We start from the raw sequence: 14,622 nt of genomic DNA on the forward strand, positions 1-14,622 counted from the left end.
CCTTGAGTCAGGAATATAAGGGTCAAAGAAATCAGTTCTCATAGCAGGTTAATGAAGAAAGGAATATGAATCCTTATACTTTCTCTAATCCCCCATACAGTAAGGTGGCTGCTTTCTTTTCCAGAACCAGACACTCCTTGTATGTTTACTCTGTGTTCTTTCCCCAGAGTAGCTTATCACAGCTGGTTGAATATTGCTTTGAAATGAGAATTATTGAAGGGGAAGGAAATGAGGGTGTTATTCTTCTGGCCTTGAAATAACACTTTGAACACTCCTTGGATACTTACTTTATGGTCTTGCTCTGAATGGCTCATCATAGTTGCTTTAGGTTCTTTTGAAAGTAGAGTAGGTCAACAGGGAAGAAATGGGGATATTATGTCCTTGAACATGAGATGATATATTTCATTGTGTACTTATTTAGCCAGGGTGGACTGAACAACAAATTCCACAACACATATAAACCTCCTACCCTTCAGACTCTACACAACTTTTCCCAGGTGAGTGAGATGATTCTCCAAGCTTTCTCCATTCACCTTCATCAAGGACTGGCATTCTGCAATTAAGAGCACCTATTTATTCTCCAGTTTTGCAGTCGCTGCTATCTTCTGAGGGAAATGAGGAGGTATCTTCTTCACTTTTCACCAGCTTTTGTCTTTCTCCCTGCAGAACACAGCCTTCTAACAAGATGAAACCTGCCTTCTTTCTCCTGCTCATCCTCATCCCCCTTCTAGCACTGATGTCCCCTGGTCATGCTGACTGCACCTTGGACTCCATTGTGGAGAAAAAAATAAAGGAATCTCTTGCCTCATCAGGTAATAGACTTTGCAGGAATCAGAGTATGGAAGCCCATACTCTTGGTCCTAGATCCCAATCCCATCTCCAAACCAAATCTTACTCCTTCAGTTCAAGACGATCTTCCTGTTGGTCCTAGGTCACAATTTAAAACCCTGAGTGTCCCTGGGGCCAAGATCCAGTGTCCAGTTTGGGGAAACAAGAGAATGAATGAGACTTGTAGAGTGAGGCTAAGCAAGGAATATTCTAACCTCTCTTTACCTGCCTTTCAGAGCTTGGAAGTAAGGCACGCCTTTCTTGTATAAATGTGGTCACCCAAGGCAAACTGGCCACTTGCCCAGCAGGTAAGTGACAAAAGTAATGATACACTTTTTTTCATCCTCACTTCCTGAAATATTGTGTTCATCCAGATTATGCCCTGGACCTTCCTCTGCTCCAATTCTTCTAATGCACTGGGATTTGGGTTTTATTTATTTCTTCTCACCAAATACCTTTGCTGGCTATCTCCATTTTGTCTTGGAAGTTGATGCTGGGGGTGTTTGCTTTACATCTGCCCTCTCACTCTCCTGATTGTCCTCTCATATATCTTTATCTCTTCCCTTTTCTCAAACCCTCTCTCCAAGCTTCTTCACCTTCTCTAGCCCCTTTTTCCCATCTGTCTCCCCACTCCATTCCTTCACCCACTAGTTCAGTTTGGCTATCAATGAAGGAGAAGAATGGCAGGGACCTATGTCAGGTGGAGAGAGAGCTCTCCCTTGTCTTAGCATCTAGGAGTTCAAAGTGTTTCTGTCTCCTTTTAGGGTTTATAGTCACTGGCTGTGCCTGTGGTTATGGCTGTGGTTCCTGGGATGTTCGAGGGGACAACGTATGTCATTGTCAGTGCACAAACGTGGGCTGGACCAGTGCTCGTTGCTGCCAACTTTCCAAATGAGAGGAAAGTGGGAACATCACCACACTTGACCTTGATTTGCTGACCTTGAATAAAATTCAACCCTGATATTGTCTTCATTACTGACCACATGACCCCCAAACTCTCCTTAGATCAAGGCATTTCTGCTTCCCCACTTTAGAATTATAGTCTCTGTTCCTCAATCTGTCTCTCTCATGTGGTCTTCTATGATCCTACCCAGGGCAGGAGCTATGATGAAAGAAGATTATAAAGAAACTGAGACTCTCTTAATGCTAGAGGGAAGTTTGCAATAGGAAGAAGTATTACAAAACCCCCGCGGGGGGCACTGAACAGAAGGCAATCCAAGTATTTCTCTGGTTACTTCTGGAGCTACCATCTGAATAACCCACTGGAAGTTTCTCCCACTTCACTCCACCCTGCCAATTTAAACTATTATCATATGCCTGACCTCATATTCTCATACTATACATACCAATGTGATCCAGGGTACCTTTGGTAGAGGCCCACTTTGCTATAACTTGAAAAATGTGGTTATACAGACTATTAAGCAAAAGGATGACTAGCTCTTGAAAACCCAGTCCTACCTGGATCCTTCCCCTTTATTTGCTCTCTAAAACAAGCCTCCTTTAAAAAGAAAGAATCTCCAAAATGAACTGGAGATGTGAGAGGGAATTTGAAATATATTTCTGTCTACTGAGGAAGGATAGTGACTGTCCAACTTGTGATCACCTGGCTAGATACTGGGACAAAAATTACCCCAGGAAGCTGTGCTACTTTCAGTGAACTAGATTAAGATTGTTTTGGGATAGGATTTCAAAGTCTAGTTCTATAATTCATAAGTTCTATACTCTCGAATTGTTTTATTTTACTTTCTCTTAGCTTCTAATAAAATGATTTTATGAAAATCTTGCTTTGGTCTCAGGTGAACTAAGGGGAAAGATAAGGAGCAAGAGGCTAAGATTTTAGGGGAGCGCTGAGGGAAGGTTTGGGGTACAGGCACTAGGATGGCCAATTGGAATAGTCATGGAATAGAAAGAGAAGGGAAGAATTAGAAAAAGTCATTACCGCAGCAACTCTGGCCTGTGGCATACATTAGAGAACCTAAGTAAGAATGTGTCTAAAAGGTGCCTATAAAAGCTTGAAATCATCCTGCTTGTGACATTTTTCTTATGCAAGGTACAGGTATATTTATGAAAAGCTGTGAAATTCTATATTTTAAGATGGGTCAATTAAAGGTACTCGGTTAAGTTAAGAAAGTTTGTTTGGACTAGGTGGATACTTTCAATGCTAGCCCATTACACTCTCAAGCTCTCTTCTTTACCTCCACTAGGACTGATTCTTGGGAATACAGACTTATTTCTTGAGGGAAATGTAGCCCAACTACAAGCCCCAAGTTTCCAGCCAAAGCTGTTTCTTGGAAGCCACCCAAACTCTAAGCAAGTTACACATTTCCCTAAATTCCATGACTGGGTTTCTCTGATCTCCTTTCACTGGCCCAGCCTAAAATCCAACTTCCAAAAGGGCTCCTCTTCCAAAGACTTTTTAAAAATTTTGTCCCCAAACTTGGTTCTTCAGGAGAAGCTAACTCTCAAGTAAACAATTCTTTTGTAGTCTACAAGTTACTTGAGGTCAGTATAAATTAATATTCTAAGACATATTCATATTATTCAGAATAGATGTTCAGCAGATAGAGGATAGGGACTGGAATCAGGAAGATTAGTTCAAATTTGGCCTCAGACACTTACTAATGGTATGACTCTGGGTGAATTGCTTCATCCTCATGCCTCAGTTTCCTCATTTGTAAAATGAGCTAGAAAAGGAAATGGCAAACTACTCAAGTGACTTTGAAAAGAAATCCCCAATTGGGGTCATAAAAAAAATTTGCCATTACTGAAAAATGACTGAACAGTACCTGAATGCTTCCTGGTGTTTGTAGAAGACCTTAAAGGACTTGGTGGAAAACAGAACTTTATTCATGGAGACTCTTGAGACTAGACATGCCCTAGAGTGTAGTAGCATGAATAGTCAACCGAGATCCTCCATTAGAGTTCAGGTTTAGGATAAGGAAATCTAGTTCTTATAAGGGCTATGATCAGTTCATATTAATTAATCAGTTCAGGGTTAATTAATCAGGTAAAAAGGTCAACAGGTCATAAGAGAACTGGGTTATTTGACCTGTCATCCTACTAACTTCTGAAGTTCCATAAGAAATTGAAGAAGTAAAAAAAAAAGAAAGAAATTGAAAAAGTGGTTACATATTTAGCAAAACAATAATATTAGTTTTTATCCATGTCATGTATGAGTTGACTTTGCCATTGATGAATGTGTTAATTACCAAATGCTTTGAGTATACCTCCATTTTATTATGCTGTCTTCCATATTTATCATCGTCAGTACATGAAGTATTTAAGTATTGTGTGGTTCAGCTGTTGTTGTATTAATGGATAGAGTGCTAGACTTAGAGTCAGGAAATCCTAAGTTTAAATCCTTCCTCATTTATGATCTGCATAACACTGGGTAAGTCACTTAACCTCTCATTCTCAGTTTCCTCATTTGTTAAATGGGCATAATAAAAGCATCAACCTTTTAGAGTTGTTATGAGAATCTAATGAGATTAGCATATGCAAGGTGCTTTGCAAATCATAAAGTGCTTTACACATTTTAGCTATTAAGTTTTATTAGCCATAATTATTATTGTTGTTATTAATAATAACATATAACTTTAAAAGTATTTTTGAAATAATAGATTAATAATTATTAATAGTATCACTATGTCAATAATTGATAGCATGTTGATGGCTATATTATAATGCATATTAATAACATTGTGTATTATAATATTAATAATTAAGTTACAGTTGTATTATTGTGGCATATTAATAATATATTTAATTGGCTTCAAATCTGACCTCCACTTAGCAGTGTGACCTTGAACAAGTTACTCAACCATGATTATTTAGCCCTTGCCATTCTTCTGTCCTAGAATTGGAACTAAGACAAAAGATAAAGTTTATTTTTTAATAAAATTATCCACTTTACATCTTATAATGCTTTCTATTTCTTGTTGATTCATAAATTCATCTCTAATCCAAAAATCCGAGAGGTAATATGTTCCCTGTTCTTCTAATTTGCTTATAAGTTCTCCCTTTGGTTTAAGATAATGGTTTAAGATTATGGTCTATTTCTACTTTCTATCACACTGCTTTCTAGTTTCCCCAACAATTTTTACCATATAGTAAATTCTTATTCCAAACACTTGGATGTTTATTTTTTATCGAGTACAAAGTTACTATAATCTTTTTCTGCTGTTTGTTGTGTGTCTGTTCTGTTCCACTGATCTACTTTTCTATTTCTTAGCCAGTGATAGACAGTTTTGATCATCACTGCTTTATAACATAGTTCAAAATCTGGTACTGCTAGATCTCCTCGCTTTATATTTTTTCAATTCCTTTGATATTCTTGACCTTTTGTTTTTCCAAATTAATTTTGTTATTTTTTCTAGTTCAATAAAATAATTTTTTGATAATTTAATTGGGATGGCATTGAATATGTAGCATTATTATTTTAATTACACTGGCTCTGACCAGCCATGAATAATTCATATTTCTCCAATTATTTAAATCTGACTTTATTTGTATAATTCATATAGTTTCTGGGTTTGTTTTGGTATACTCAGATATTTTATTCTATCTATGGTTAGTTTAAATGGAATATCCCTTATTATTTCTTCTTGCAGAGCATTGTTGCTAATACATAGAAATGCTAGTGATTTATTTATGTGGATTTATTTTATAACCTAATAAATTGTTAAAATTATTGATAGTTACAGTTGAAACCTTAAAATTTAAAAAAATATATCATCATACTGTTTGTGGAAAATACAGTTTTATTTCCTTTGTCCATTCTGATTCCTTTAATTACTTTTCTCTCTTATTGCTACTAATGATATGGTGATAATGGTTAGCCAGCATATTAAAGAGGCAACTGGGGTTCGGTGATTAAGAGCATCAGGTTCAGAGTCAGGAAAACCTGCCTTCAAATCTAGCTTCATATAGTAACTAGCTGTAGATAAACTAGAAAGTAAGAGTTTAAAATAATAATAACAAAGTGTAAAAAAAAAAAAAAACTTCTGAAAGATGTAAGAACTCCAATCAATATAGTAATCAATCATGATTCCAAAGGGCCAATGATGCAGCATATTATCCATCTTCCACAGGGCTCAAGATCTATTAGTGAGCGTACCATTTTGACCTGGCCAATGTATGAAAATAAATGCTTGTCAATTGAAACAAAATAAAATAAAACTATTTTAAAGGGTGCCTTTTGCTGAGCACTGGGCTGTGAAAAGAGGAATCTCTAATCTCCCAAAACACACTCAGAAATCCACTGCATCTGAATCTTTATGAGGGAAAACCAGTTTACAACGAAGGAAGTATGTAAATGCGAACCCAAGACCATTATGAATACAGGAGCTCTCTAGTTCTCCTTAGTTTCATAAACTTGTTATAACATACCCCAAAGGAACTTCAAGCTTACTCTGGCTCTTCCAGGATAATTAAGACCATCAGATCAAGATCACCAGCATTATTTGGTGATCGAATAAAATATTGGGACAGCTAAGTGACACAATAGAAGAATGTTGGGCCTCGAATCAGGAAGACTTATCTTAATGAGTTCAAAACTGGCCTCAGACATATTACGAACTGTGTGACTCTGGGTGAGTCACTTCATCCTGTTTGCCTCAGTTTCTTCATCTGTAAGATAATCTCGAAAACGAATAATGGCAAGCCACTCCAGTATCTTTTCCAAAAAAGAAAAAAAAAAACACAACAAAAAAACAAAAAGCATCACAAAGAATCAGACACACCTGAAAATAACTGAACATAGTAATATATCAGTTTTCATTTAATCATTGCCACTGGCAGTTAAAGAGAAGCAGCTGGCTGGGACTAGAGGGCTGCCATATTTGCTCAGACTTCCTGGGCCACGTGGTCCTTGCATTGTTTCATTTATATGATGATGTTGCCACCTCTACCTTTCTCAGCCAAGATCATTCAACACTCTGGCTGTTGTTATGTCAATATGAAATTTTATCATCCCTGTCCCTCATAAAAACCCAGAGAAATTTGAGCTAGAACGGGCCTTAGAAATTCACTAATCCATTTTTATAGATGATGAAACCAAGGCCCACAAAGAAGAAGCAATTTGACAAAAGTAATTGTCTTGTCTCACCTGATCTAGGCTAAGTGTCCAACCAGAGATGAAACTGGTTAGGAAAGAATTGTGGATATCTTCCATGGCCATATTGAGTCTAGAAGCATTTATGGCAATAATCATTGTCCATAAAACAAGTTCACGGATCATTTAAACAGATGAGCAAATAAAGTTGGTATATATAGTATTGGATCATAAAAATGGGTAGGCAAACATTATCCGAGGAATTGTGGTTTATAGAGGCAGAAAGCCATGAAGGCCAGAAGATAAACTGATATAAAAATAGTGCAAAAACAAGGATCTGCAGTGCAATTCAGAGATGTTAAATACTCCCAGGCTGGCCTCCTGATTATATAGAAACTAAATTAAAATATGATTGGGTAATACTTATCAAAATAAATAAAAATAGATAATATTGCATTTTAAAATTAAGTCAATATGTGAGCCACAGGAATCTTTGTGTATGGATTACTGCCTCCACCACTTTCTGAGTTTCACACCATTGGTGTAGAGGACTAAAGGGCAATTTGGACTACTCTATCTACACTACCTACTACATATATAGTTTAAGACAAGGAGCAAAGGGCTGGTCATATCACCCCACTAACATGTCACACAACTCCCATTGCATAGCCCTTGCAACTCTTCTGCCTTGGAACCAATATACAGCATAGATTCTAAGGAAAAAGGTAAAGGCTCAAAAAAATTTAATGTTTATTGAACCAAAGCTTTGCTAACAGTTATTATTTGAATATTTAAAAAGCCTTATTTTGAAATTCAAGGTCCTCTACAATTGGTCTCCAATATAACATTGTAGCCCTAACCCATAAAACAATGTAATCTAGTGGACGGAGAGTTGACGTGGAAATAGATTTAAAACTTGCTTCTGAAACATACTGTCTATGTCAGAATAAGTTGTTTGCTTTGCTTTCTGAATGCTCTAGGGAGCACTCTAAGAATATAAGGTGTAGCCCCAGCAGATTGGCTAAAATGACAACAAGGAAGAGTAATGAATGCTGGAGGGGATGTGGCAAAATTGGGACATTAATGCATTGCTGGTGGAGTTGTGAACTGATCCAATCATTCTGGCTGGCAATTTGGAACTATGCTCAAAGGGATTTAAAAGACTGCCTGCCCTTTGATCCAGCCATGCCACTGCTAGGTTTATACTCCAAAGAGTTATAAAGAAAAATACTTGTACAAAAATATTTATAACTGCACTCTTTGAGGCAGAAAAAACTGAAAAATGAGTGGCTATCCTTCAGTTGTGGAATAGCTGAACAAATTGTGGGATTTGTTGGTGACAGAATACAATTGTGCTAAAAGGAATAAGGAACTGGAGGAATTCCATGTGAACTGGAATGACCTCCAGGAACTGATGCAGAGTGAAAGGAGCAGAACCAGGAGAACATTATACACAGAGACTGATATACTGTGGCACAATGTAATGGACTTCTCTACTAGCAGCAATGCAATGACCCAGGACAATTCTGAGGGACTTTTGAGAAAGAACACTGTCCACATCCAGAGAAAGAACTGTGGGAGTAGAAATACAGAAGAAAAATAACTGCTTGATCACATGGGTCAATGGGGATATGATTGGGGATGTAGACTCTAAACAATCACCCTAGTGCAAATATTAATAATATAGGAATAGATCTTAATCAATGACACATGTAAAACCCAGTGAAATTTCTTGTTGGCTATGAAAGGGGGGTGGAAGGAGGGGAGGGAAAGAACATGAATCATGTAAGCATGGAAAAATAAAAAACAAATATAAATAAATATAAAAGTAAAAAATAAAAACAAAATGGCCTCTAGACCTAGTTAAAAGTCCCTGTGATAAAGGACCTATTACAGTGAATGGAAAGGCCATAAAAACATCAGTACATCTGACGCAAAACAGATATATATGACTTGATAGTGTTTCACATAGAATCCAGGATCCCATTCATCAAAAAGGATGCTATTTTGCCAGATTCCTTGCTGTGGATAATGATAAAATCATCAAGCTAGAGATATATCACACATTGTCATTCCCCATTAGCCCTAGAACTTAAAAACTATAGGAAAAAATTTGCTTTGTGAAAATTATGAATAATTAATTGAAAGATTAACTGTAATGAGTCAACTTTCCAGCTTAACACAAAGATACAAAACTATATCAAGTAACATATGTCTTGAAAATTAGAATGTACTGCATAGAAATTAACTCCATATGATAATAAGAAATAGTAAAAACAAGTCAAAGGATAAAAAAATAAATATAAAAAATAAAAAATAAGTGACCTAGAAAATAGATCGAGAAGTAATCATTTAAGAATCAGTGTGTAATATTAAACCCTCACCTACCAAAACAGAGTAATCCTTTGGGAGTGAGTGAGATAAGAAGAATGAGAACAAAACTTAAATTAAATAGAAGACTCCAAAGAATTCCTGATGAAAAGATTGTAATTAAGTAGAAATTTTGAAACACAAACATGGGAATAAAGAGAAACACAAAAAAAGCCAATATAAGTGAACAATTGGGAAAATTTTACAAGGATGAAATGTTTGCATTTTAATTCAGAGATTGATCATCTTATAACTATGATGTCAGCAAGAGTCACAAAAGGTGTCAAATAAGATAGAAGACTGGAAGTTATTTTTGTTATGTTTTGATGATCTTCAAAGGAAAGGGAAAACAAAAACAAACAAAAGTATTAACTAGGGTTGAAAAAGGAAGGAATGGGGTGGGGAGGTATTTATCTCTTAAAAATCAGGAAGCCCAATTAGAAGTCTATGCAAATGAGGAAAAGGTATGGGGAGCAGGCATCACTTGAACCTCACTTTGAATTAATATAAAGCAAAATGAAATTAATTAGGGAAATAACTAATATTATAGTAACAACATTATACAAACAAAAAATTTTGAAAGGCTTAAGAATTTTGATAAATGTATTGATCAACCACAACAACAAAAGACTGATAATTTAGAATGCTACCTGCTTCTTTTTTTCCCAGTTAGCCAAGGCTTTATTGGTATAACATGGTTAGAATGTTTACTCCAACAAACAAAATCTATGTTCTTCCTCAGACATATGTGCCATCAATGGGGAGAATAAACAAATCTAGAGAGTGCAATACATGCAGAATCCATGTGGAAGAGCAACTTGTATCTCCAATACCTCAAGATCATTGATTTCTTCTCATGGTATTAATGAGCTGTTCCTCAGTGGATACAGTATGTGTCTTGGGTTAGTCAATCTTTTGGGTTCCTTGGGCCTGTTCCTCATTGTACATGACATCATTAATGGATGTATTTGATGTATTTCCCATGAGGACATAGCATTTGTGTTAAGTGGGGTATGTGGTTCCACCACTGTCATGGTTTCCACTATCTTTAGCCTCAAGTTCATTTGAGATCCTGGCCTTTGGGACTGCCATGTACACTAATGTGGCATGCATGCGACTTCTAATCCAGATATATTATGAACAACAAGCCAATAAACTGCTAGAATTATTGGAAAAATTAATTGAATTGTGGAAAGAGTAGAAACTTTCAACCTAGGACCAGCAAGAGCTTCCCCAGGTTGGCTACCCACTTCTTAACAGTGTTGACGGGCTAGATACACAGTGAGACATGCATTTTTGGACATGACCAATGGAAATGTGTTTGCTTGACAATGCATGCACATTTGTTTCCAACATTTCCAGGGCCACTTGGGAGCCAAAATCAACCTTGAAAGAAAAGACAGGATCCCTGAGACATTCAGCTAAACATTTATGATTCTTCTTATCAAAAGATTTGTCAATCTGACCAAGAATGGGATCCAAAATTCAGTGGTTATCAACCAAAGGCTTCAATCCTCTCACCATGAGCTAATTTCCATCCCTGATCAATCTAATCTACAAAATATAAATGGTAAAAAGCAACTTTTACCCTAAAGAGTTCACTTTGTGTTAATAATAGGTCAAGGCTAGATATTTATCTGTATTAGAAGATTTAAAGAAGATTTCAGATTTATACAGAATATCATTGAATCTTGGATCCAATCTTGGTCAGATAGACAAGCCTCTCATGTAGTGATGTTGCCAGAAAAGTAATTTATAAACCTTTAACACAGAGGGATAAGGAAGAGGCAGTAATAAAGACAAGGACTGGACCTATCATTTCACTAGGATAGAAAACTCTCAGATCAAGTAATTCCCTTTACTAAATCCATCCCTTCTCTATAAGGTACAGTCTTAAAATGTTGGGATGTGTAATGGGAAAAGGATAGAGATAGGATAAGATTTAAGAGAAGTGGAAGGCTGTCTTTAAAGCACAGACTAGTAGCTCAAGGGAAAGGATTTTAGCAGGCTGAAGGCAGAGGAGGAACAGTTTGGAAGTGACAACTGCTAGAGATTAGTGACTTTCTGTTGGAGGTTAGGACCTTCCTGTCCAGGAATGGTGGAGGGAAGGCAGGCTTGTCAGAACTCATCTAACTCAACCTGGCTGTGGAAAAGAAGTAACCCCTAATTCCTCTTTGGAGGTACTCTATTTAACTGGGAAAGATCTAGAAAAGGATCTGATCATACCTGCTATACTTTTCAGAAGGTTTTATCTTAAAAATCCTGTCAGATGGGGCAGCTGGGTAGCTCAGTGGAGTGAGAGTCAGGCCTAGAGACAGGAGGTCCTAGGTTCAAACCCGGCCTCAGCCACTTCCCAGCTGTGTGACCCTGGGCAAGTCACTTGATCCCCATTGCCCACCCTTACCAATCTTCCACCTATGAGACAATACACCGAAGTACAAGGGTTTAAAAAAAAAATCCTGTCAGATTGTCTTAGAGGTTTTACCTCAGGGGTCAGACCACCTGGGGTGATCTTAGCCATTGGAGTTCATTCCTAATGGTTTTTGGAGACAGCTTTTGGGAAATAAATCTAAACAACTATTGAGGATCATAGATAGGTAACTTAGTCAGATTTTGGGGAATACCTAGATAGAAACAAGGAGCTGGTAAATTAACCAGAAGATCAGAAGGCTCCCTCATGTGAGGGACATAGAGGATTTGGGGAAACTAGCTGGATTTCTTAGAGTTAGGGACCCCTAGTTCTGATCCTCAGTTTGTATTCCCTCTTAAAATAAAAGAGATACTGTTTTTTTGTATCAATTGTCTCCAAGGGGTTTGCTCAACTGGCCCAGTGAGAGAAAGTGATTCTGTTTCACTCTCACTAACTGGAGATTAGAATACCCAGAGATCCTGGCTGGGTATCTACCACTATCCCATCTGTGAGTTTCTCCCCCCTATTCTTTTTTTAGAGGCTCAGTGGATAAAGAGTGAGACCTAGATATGGGAAGTCTTGGGTTCAAATCTGATCTCAGATACTCCCTAGCTGTGTTACCCTGGCCAAGTCACTTAACCCCAATTGCCTAGCCCTTACCTATTTTCTGCCTTGGAAACAATATTTAGTATTGGTTCTATGACAGGAGGTAATTTTTTTAATGTTGCCTAGAACACCAACAAGTTAAGCCATTTTTCAAGGGTTGCACAGTTAAAATATGTTAGAGATAGGGTTTGAAACCATAGCTCCTTATCCACTAAACTACTCTAACTCTACCAAGAGATCATGTACTAACATCATGATTCTTCTTGACCTCTTTATTATGAAGTATTTTTTGTAATCATTTTAATATTCTTGGATTGTAAATATCCTACAAAGCTGGCTAAGTGCCTTTAAGAAGCTATAAATGTTATTGAGCTAGTTGTGAAGTGTTAATTCAAAGGTTATAATTCATCTCTTTTAATTTCTCTCCTTTATTTGTAAAGTTGTACGAGTCTTTTAATGCTACTTTTTATTCTCTATCAATGAGAAATTATTGCTAGTTTATTACCTGCTCCATCAAAACAAATAGGGTTAAGTAAATATTTGGGGCCTAAGATGGTCAAAATAATAGGATCCAAAATCCCCTCCTTTCCTTTGATGACTGTGAAATTTTAGAAGGAATCATTCATAAAACATACTCTGCAAAACCAATGCCCTTCTGATGTAATAAAGGAAGATGAGAACATTGTTAATCTACTTTATACAATTTTACAGCTAATTTTTTAAGAACCTCAAGAGAACTGGACCTGTGGCTAGTATGAGAGCATCAGGGTGAGTCTTGGCGATTTTCATTAGGTAATACCTCTAGGTATAGGCAAGGATTAGGAAGAGAGCCTTCCTGCCTCTCCCTTCTCTCCTGTTTTCTTTTTTTTCTTTCATGGATTCTCCTTTTAGTTCTACCCAAGTCCCACAGCGTGTGATATTTCCTTACCTCGGAAGATAAGCAAAATTTCCAAATTCCAGAAATCTGCATGTCCAAGTCATTCTTCTGTTTAATTGGATGCTCTTGACTGTAGAACCTTTAAATCTTCTATTTAGAGCTAGAAGAATTTTTAAATGGTCTAGTCTAAAAGTTAGAAAACTTTTTCTGTAAAGATCCAGATAAGAAATGTTTTAGACTTCATGGACTAAGAGGCAAAATCATGGACATTATGTAAATAGCAGTAACCTGAGTATGTTTGTAGGCTAAAAGGAAGAAGCCAGGAAGTTGAGACTGAAAATGTTCAATTGCAGGTAATTAAATGGAATTAGACCCATTAAGATATTGATTAAGAAGAGTTTTCCAGGGGCAGCTAGGCAGCTTAGTGGATAGAGAGCCAGACCTAAGGACCGGAGGTCTTGGATTCAAAGCTGAACTCAGACACTTTCCAGCTGTGTGACCCTGGGCAAGTCACTTAAACCCCCACTGCCTAGCCCTTACCATTCTTCTGCCTTGGAACCAATCAGTACACAGTATGATTCTAAGACAGAAGGTACGGGTTAGAAAAAATAAAAGTTTGCTAATATAACAACTTTCTCCAAGAAGTTTTGAAGTAAGAGGAAAAACAGTTCAAAAGGTGGAATTGAGCATCTTGGCTGAATACGTGGGTAGGTCTGATTCCCAAAGAGCTGGAATAATCTTGGGTTTTGGTTTTCTCAAACAAAACACTCTTACTGTTCCCTTATGGGTAAGGAAGAGTTGGGGAAGAGGACAAACATTTATGAATTGCCTCGTGTGTGCCGGGGTCTGTGCTGAGTACTTTATAATTTTTATTTTATTTGATCATTGTGAACTCAGCTGCAGTTCAGGAGAGAATCAGCAGGTGGCAGCACAGAAGAGTAATCAGCCCAGTACTAGATCCAGCTCAATAGGAAAAGGAACCCAGCAGATAATATCAATAGTGCCGGGAAACAACTGCTTGTAAGACTCAGAAACAGAGAAGCGTTTCAGTGAAAATATAGTCATAAAGGAGTATTAGTTGGGGCAGGTGGTTGGCTTCGTGGATAGAGAGCCGGGTCTGGGGATGGAAGGTCCTGGGTTCAAATCTAAATTCAGACAATTTCTAGCTGGGTAACCCTAAGCAAGTCACTTAACCCCCATTGCCTAGCCCTTACTGCTCCTCTCCCTTGGAACACAATATTATTTTGTGAATACATGGTATTGATTCTAAGATGGAAGATAAGAGTTGTTTTTTAAAGGAAAAGAAAAGAAAGGAAAAGGGAAGGGAAAGAAAGGGGAAAATGGAACAGAAGGGAAGGGAAGGGAAGGGAAGGGGAAAATGGAACAGAAGGGAAGGGAAGGGAAGGGAAGGGAAGGGAAGGGAAGGGAAGGGAAGGGAAGGGAAGGGAAGGGAAGGGAAGGGAAGGGAAGGGAAGGGAA

The 14,622-nt window shown here is 37.4% G+C and overlaps 1 protein-coding gene and 1 pseudogene across 1 annotated transcript; both read left to right on the top strand.

The window, feature by feature from the left end:
• Positions 1-456: 456 nt before the first annotated feature.
• On the top strand, positions 457-1,766 carry LOC123239513 (resistin-like beta; the record flags this gene model as incomplete). The annotated part of the gene is given in 5 exon segments (XM_044666793.1): positions 457-497; positions 667-812; positions 1,065-1,136; positions 1,593-1,666; positions 1,668-1,766. Coding segments are annotated over 5 exon segments (432 nt in total), but the record flags the coding sequence as incomplete, so codon positions are not given.
• An 11,254-nt stretch (positions 1,767-13,020) lies between these two features.
• The window catches only part of LOC123241574, a 7,181-nt pseudogene continuing 5,579 nt past the window's right edge, over positions 13,021-14,622 (top strand).

Source organism: Gracilinanus agilis, chromosome 3 (genome assembly GCF_016433145.1).
Source record: "Gracilinanus agilis isolate LMUSP501 chromosome 3, AgileGrace, whole genome shotgun sequence".
NCBI lineage: Eukaryota > Metazoa > Chordata > Mammalia > Didelphimorphia > Didelphidae > Gracilinanus > Gracilinanus agilis.